The 7,367-nt window shown below is 47.3% G+C and overlaps 1 protein-coding gene across 1 annotated transcript; it reads right to left on the bottom strand.

The window, feature by feature from the left end:
* Nucleotides 1-920: 920 nt before the first annotated feature.
* On the bottom strand, nt 921-1,868 carry LOC123375571 (olfactory receptor 52M1-like). Its single transcript, XM_045026575.1, has one exon. The coding sequence runs from the start codon at nt 1,866-1,868 to the stop codon at nt 921-923; it is 948 nt and encodes a 315-aa protein (XP_044882510.1).
* Between the last annotated feature and the right edge of the window lie 5,499 nt (nt 1,869-7,367).

Below are 7,367 nucleotides of genomic sequence, written 5' to 3'. Positions count from 1 at the left end.
CCAATAAGCCCTTTTCCCTTTTGGCTTTTGATCAGGACTCTTTATTCTCAGCTCTGCCATCAGCTCATTGTGTGGCCTTGGGGAAATCACTTTAACTCTGTGTGGCTCAGTCGGTCTGTGACATGGGGATAGCGCTGCCTGGCAGCCTAGCTACAGAGCTTCTAGATGTAGTGACTAAAAGTGTCACACAGAGCGTACGTTAGACTCAGCTTCACTGTTCAGCTTGCAGCCCTGGGCAATGTAGTTCAAGATAAGGTCCCGTCTACGAGTGTGAATAGCTGGCTAATGGCAGATGTGTCATTTATCTCCCTCCCTGAGAGCTACAGAACCCACTCCAGGCTCTGCCAGACAACCCACCCTCCCAGGTATCCCAGCTAGCGCAGGGGATTATCCTACAGCCTCTCCCAGCTCTTCTCCTTCTACCATCAAATCTGATCCCTTGCCCTGCCCCCGAGGCCTGGAACAGGGCAAAGAGCTCCCAGAACCATCCCCATTACAGGGACTCTGCCTGCTACAGGCTCCCAGGAGGAAAAAAGGGAGCTGAAATCAAAGCAGGTAATCCACAGTATGGTCTCTTCCCTTGGGAATTAGTAGCTGAGTAATAGGGGCAGGGTCTTGGGGCAATAGGGAGACAGTAGGGGGAGAAGGAGGCTGGGCTGTGAGGGAAGAGGACAGGCAAGGGGCAGGACATCAGGGGTCTAGTTACCAGCAATACGAAAGGTGGAAGTCCTATGAGTTAATGAGCTGTACACAAATGAATTCCCTACTTTGTCACCCTGAGACAGCCCAGTAAGGTCAGGAAAGGGTTCAATGTCTCTTTGACTGTCCAGTCAGTGGTTCAGGTGAAAGGTCCCAGCACCACGTCACCAGCCAGATCTGCACAGAGCTCGGTCTGAGATCCAGAGCACCAGCAGAAAACTTTAGGTCCCTTTATGAGTAAAGAGCCGGAGCAGCCTGTCCTGTATCTGTTTGGTCCTCACCCCGTAGATGATGGGGTTTAACATGGTTGGAATCAGAAGGTAAATGCTGGCAATGATAATGTGGAAACGCGGGGCCATATTCTTGCCATACCGGTACGTGAGGGCCGAGAAAAGACATGGGATGTAGAAGGCTAAGATGGCACAGAGGTGGGAGATGCAGGTCCCAAAAGTCTTGAGCCGGGCGTCCTTTGTGGGGAGGCTGAATATGGCCCTGAGGATCTGGGTATAGGACACGGCAATAAAAAATGGATCCAGACCAAATACACAGAATACCACAGAGAGGCTGTAGTAATTACTGACATGGATTTCAGCACAGGCCAGTTTCACCACGGCCATGTGCTCGCAGTATGAGTGGGGTATGATGTTGGTTCTGCAATATGGCCACTGCCTTGCCACTAGAATATAGGGGAGCACGAGAATGCTGCCACGCAGCAGCACGCCCATGCCAATCTTGACCACTATGGAGTTTGTCAGGATGACTGAATGTCTCAGGGGATCACAGATGGCCACATAACGATCAAAAGCCATGGCCATGAAGATCCCAGACTCCGTTACTAAGAAGCAGTGAATGAAGTACATCTGGGTGAGGCAGGCACTGAAACTGATCTCCCTGGAATTGAACCAGAAGATGCTCAGCATTTTAGGCAGGGTGGATGTGGACAGGACCAGGTCAGTGACGGCCAGCATGCAGAGGAAATAGTACATGGGCCTATGGAGGCTCTTCTCCATCTTCACAATGAATGGGATGGTGAAGTTCCCCAAGACGGCTATGACGTACATGGTGCAGAAGGGGATGGAGATCCAGACATGGGCCATCTCCAGGCCAGGAATGCCCAGTAGGATGAAGGTGGAGGGGTTGGTGAAGTCAGTTGTGTTGGACTCTGACATGGAGTAGGGGAGAAGGTGTCCAACTCTGAGGCAGAACAATGTCTCCTGGATGTACCGTATGTTTCCCTCACTTTGTTTATGTGCCCAGGATCAAAAGTGATGGTCACAGTACAAATGCCTGGATAGAGAGGCAATTTTAATATTAGACATTATATGAACTATGTGCGGGGAAGTTCATGAGTTAAACAGAGTTAAACATGAGTTAAACAGTTGCACTTCACACATTGAAAAATTACATTTTTATTATTCATCTAAATAAATTATGAACTGACCATACTAATAGCAATTCTGTATTTTATGATGCTCCATGCATCAATAGTTCCCTCACATTGTGGAGGGGGAAACCTTAATAGGCAGCAGTGGTAAATAGGAGTGTGGATACTTGCTTCGTCTGTATGAAGTGCAAGCTGGTCTCCATATTGGAAGAAAAGGTTAAGGATTAGCAAACCAAGTATCAACCGTGGATTGCATCAGAGAAAATGAAGATTTTCTGGATAGAAGTCAGTGTTTGGTTCTGGAAGCACAACATGCTGAAGAATCAGAGAGTGTAGCACAGAACGGTGAAGAATATTGGCAGCATGTGACCTCCAGAAGAAGAAAGAGAAGAACCTATGTACCCCCAGTGCAGACAGAGGTGTGAAACTTTTTTCAGGCTCTGTGCACAGGTATTACTGTGGAGAAATATTTGGAAGAGCTATCTGAGTGAAGGGATCAGAAGTAGACCCCACTGTCTGGAAGTCATGGGATGCATTGTCCTAGGGATGGAGGTTCCATGACGACCACTCCAAAGAGGAGAAGGCGGGTGATGGTTGTCGGTTACTCCCTCATAAGAGGGATGGAGTCATCTGTCTGTCAACCAGACCGGGAGACTAGAGAAGTGTGTTGCTTGCCTGAAGCTATAATCCGGGATGTGACGGAGTGTTTGCTGAGTCTGATCAAGACCTCAGACTGTTACCCCTTCTTACTTCTCCATGTGATGAAACTGCCAAGAATGACCTTAAGCGGATCACTGCAGACTACATGGCTCTGGGAAGAAGGATAAAGGAGTTTGAGGTAGCAAAGAATCTTGTGGCACCTTATAGACTAACAAATGTTTTGCAGCATGAGCTTTTGTGGGTGAATATCCACTTCGTCAGATGCAAGTAGTGGAAATTTCCAGGGGCAGGTATATATATGCAAGCAAGAAGCAAGGTAGAGATAACAAGGTTAGTTCAATCAGGGAGGATGAGGCCCTGTTCTAGGAGGAGAGGTGTGAAAACCAAGGGAGGAGAAACTGGTTCTGTAGTTGGCTAGCCATTCACAGTCTTTGTTTAATCCTGAGCTGATGGTGTCAAATTTGCAGATGAACTGAAGCTCAGCAGTTTCTCTTTGAAGTCTGGTCCTGAAGTTTTTTTGCTGCAGGAGGGCCACCTTAAGATCTGCTATTGTGTGGCAAGGGAGGTTGAAGTGTTCTCCTACAGGTTTTTGTATATTGCCATTCCTAATATCTGATTTGTGTCCATTTATCCTTTTCCTTAGAGACTGTCCAGTTTGGCCGATGTACATAGCAGAGGGGCATTGCTGGCATATGATGGCGTATATTACATTGGTGGACGTGCAGGTGAATGAACCGGTGATGGTGAGGTTTTTCTGGTTAGGTCCTGTGATGGTGTTGCTGGTGTAGATATGTGGGCAGAGTTGGCATCGAGGTTTGTTGCATGGATTGGTTCCCGAGCTAGAGTTACTATGGTGCGGTGTGCAGTTACTGGTGAGAATATGCTTCAGGTTGGCAGGTTGTCTGTGGGCGAGGACTGGCCTGCCACCCAAGGCCTGTGAAAGTGTGGGATCATTGTCCAGGATGGGTTGTAGATCCCTGATGATGCGTTGGAGGGGTTTTAGCTGGGGACTGTATGTGATGGCCAGTGGAGTCCTGTTGGTTTCTTTCTTGGGTTTGCCTTGCAGTAGGAGGCTTCTGGGTAAATGTCTGGCTCTGTTGATCTGTTTCCTTATTTCCTCGTGCGGGTACTGTAGTTTTGAGAATGCTTGGTGGAGATTTTGTAGGTGTTGGTCTCTGTCTGAGGGGTTAAAGCAGATGAGGTTGTACCTCAGTGCTTGGCTGTAGACAATGGATCTTGTGATAATAAATAATAATAATAATTGGAGATATGCCAATCTCCTAGAACTGGAAGGGACCTTGAATGGTCATCGAATCCAGCCCCCTGCCTTCACTAGCAGGACCAATTTTTGCCCCACATGCCTAAGTGGCCCCCTCAAGGATGTGCCCAGGATGGAAGCTGGAGGCATGAAGGTAGGCATAGCGGTCGGCAGGTTTTCGGTATAGGGTGGTGTTAATGTGACCATCACTTATTTGCACCGTTTTGTCTAGAAAGTGGACCTCCCGTGTAGATTGGTCCAGGCTGAGGCTGATGGTGGGGTGGAAGCTGTTGAAATCGTTGTGGAATTTTTCCAGAGTCTCCTTCCCATGGGTCCAGATGATGAAGATGTCATCAATGTAGCGTAGGTAGAGAAGGGGCATGAGTGGACGGGAGCTGAGGAAGCGTTGTTCCAGGTCGGCCATAAAAATATTGACATATTGTGGGGCCATGCGGGTGCCCATAGCGGTGCCACTGATCTGGAGATATATATTGTCATCAAATTTGAAATAGTTGTGTGTGAGGATAAAGGCACAGAGCTCAGCAACCAGTTGTGCTGTGGCATCATCAGGGATACTGTTCCTGACAGCTGGTATTCCATCAGTGTGTGGGATGTTTGTGTAGAGAGCCTCTACATCCATGGTGGCTAGGATGGTGTTTTCTGGAAGGTCACCAATGCATTGTAGTTTCCTCAGGAAATCAGTAGTGCCACGGAGATAGCTGGGAGTGCTGGTGGCTGGTGGCACTCCTTACCTGAGGAGGTTGTGAAGGCTAGGACTATAAGAATGTTTAAAAGGGGACTGGATAAATTCATGGTGGCTAAGTCCATAAATGGCTATTAGCTAGAATGGGTAAGAATGGTGTCCCTAGCCTCTGTTCGTCAGAGGATGGAGATGGATGGCAGGAGAGAGATCACTTGATCATTGCCTGTTAGGTTCACTCCCTCTGGTGCACCTAGCATTGGCCACTGTCGGTAGACAGATACTGGGCTAGATGGACCTTTGGTCTGACCCGGTACGGACATTCTTATGTTCTTATGTTCTTATGGCATAGGGTCTGAGTAGAGAGTCCGCATATCCAGACAGTCTTTCAGTGAGAGTGCCAATGCCTGAGATGATGGGGCGTCCAGGATTTCCGGGTTTGTGGATCTTGGGTAGTAGATAGAATAACCCTGGTCGGAGCTCTAAGGGTATGTTGATTTGTTCTGGTGTTAGTGTAGGGAATGTCCTGAGTAGATCGTGCAGTTTCTTAGTGTATTCCTCAGTGGGATCTGAGGGAAGTGGCCTGTAGAATTTGGTATTGGAGAGTTGTCTGGCGGCCTCCTTTTGGTAGTCAGACCTGTTCATGATGACTACAGCACCTCCTTTATCAGCCTCTTTGATTATAATGTCAGGATGGTTTCTGAGGCTGTGGATGGCATTGCGTTCTGCACGACTTAGGTTATGAGGCAAGCGATGTTGTTTTTCCACAATTTCTGCCTGTGCACGTTGGCGGAAGCATTCAATGTATAGGTCCAGACTGTCATTTCGACCCTGAGGAGGAGTCCATGTGGAGTTCTTCTTCTTGTGCTGTTGGTGGGAGGGTAACTGTGTAACAGTGCGCTGTTCAGTGTTGTCCTGAAAGTATTCTTTGAGTCGGAGACGGCGAAAGTAGGCTTCCAGATCGCTGCAGAACTGTATCATGTTGGTGGGGGTGGCAGGACAGAAAGAGAGTCCCCGAGATAGGACAGACTTTTCTTCTGGGCTGAGTGTGTGGTAGGATAGATTGACGATATTGCTGGGTGGGTTAGGGGTACCACGGTTGTGGTCCCATGTAGCAGGTAGGAGTTTAGACAGCTTACAGTTCTTTTTCCTTTGTAGAGAGGTGAAGTGAGTAATGTAGATCTCCTGTCTTATTTTAGTGAATTCCGTTTGTATGGAAGTTTGGTTATTAATGAGAGTCTCCAGGTTGGAGAGCTCTTTTTTGATGTTTTCCTGTTTGCTGTATAGGATGCTGATCAGGTGGTGTGACGTTATTGATATAAATGGGAACCATATAGAACATGGGTTGCAACCAAGGTCCTGTGGTGGCACCAAATCCTAAGTAAAGGGGGTCATATAAGGTGTCTAAGACCAGGTTCTGGGTTGCTGGTTATGATTATGCTGTCTGTATGTCTGTGTATCATTTTGTAGTTTAAGTATAAGTATTGGCTCTATACTGTCTATATTTTGTATTATGCTCTGCCTCTGGGAAGTGTCCCAGACAAAGCTGATGTTAGCCCGGCATAGCTGGCTTGATGGCCCATTAAAGGGCCATCAGCTACACAATTGACCCATGGAGAGAAGGCAGACACACCTTGTGACTCAGCAAAGTATGCAGAAACTTGTCCATGTGACTGCAAACTCCATTTTATTTTGCTGTAAGTTTCCACCGTGAGGACAAAGGGATTCTTACACCTGGAAAAGTCTATATAAGGCTGATGCATCATCTCCATCTTGTCTTCAATCCTGCTTCTGACCTCTGGAAGGACTTTGCTACAAACTGAAGCTCTGCACGAAGGACTGTTGACCCATCCCAGCGGGGGATGTTCCAGAGACTCAATTTGAACCTGCAGTTTACTCCATCACTGCTGCAAGCCTGAACTAAGAACTTTGCCATTACTGTATGTAATTGATTCCATTTAACCAATTCTACCTCTCATCTCTACCTTTTTCCCTTTGTAAATAAACTTTTAGATTTTAGATTCTAAAGGATTGGCAACAGCGTGATTTGTGGGTAAGATCTGATGTGTATATTGACCTGGGTCTGGGGCATGGTCCTTTGGGATCGAGGGAACCTTTTTCTTTTATTGGGGTGTTGGTTTTCATAACCATTCATCCCCAGGACGAGTGCACTGGTGGTGATGCTGGGAGACTGGAGTGTCTAAGGAAATTGCTTGTGTGACTTGTGGTTAGCCAGTGGGGTGAGACCAAAGTCCTTTTTGTCTGGCTGGTTTGGTTTGCCTTAGAGGTGGAAAAACCCCAGCCTAGGGCTGTGACTGCCCTGTTTGAGCAATTGGTCCTGATTTGGCACTCTCAGTTGGGTCCCGCCAGAATCACTCCGTCACAGGTGGTTCCTCAGTTTCTTTTATAGAATAGAGTATGGCATAGTCTCTCACTGTGGTCTGTGTAGTATGTAGATAGCAGTGGATATTTTACCTTTAGTCCATTTGGTATGATGTCCATCCGTTTGCATTTGGAAAGGAAGATGATCTGTCTGTATTTGTGCAAGTTTCTTCATGAGGTTGATGGATTTCCACTCCATACGGCTAAATGCAGTGCCTTGCATGGTGTCAAGTATCAGAGGGGTAGCCGTGTTAGTCTGGTTCTCTAAAAGCAGCAAAGAATCC

Source organism: Mauremys mutica, chromosome 1 (genome assembly GCF_020497125.1).
Source record: "Mauremys mutica isolate MM-2020 ecotype Southern chromosome 1, ASM2049712v1, whole genome shotgun sequence".
NCBI classification, from domain to species: domain Eukaryota; kingdom Metazoa; phylum Chordata; order Testudines; family Geoemydidae; genus Mauremys; species Mauremys mutica.
The sequence above is the reverse complement of the archived record's forward strand: the minus strand, read 5'-3'. Positions and strand labels throughout refer to the sequence as shown.

What these genes read in the sequence shown, in the direction of transcription:
- LOC123375571 (XM_045026575.1), bottom strand. Translation starts at nt 1,868, where the DNA reads ATGTCAGAGTCCAACACAACTGACTTCACCAACCCCTCCACCTTCATC.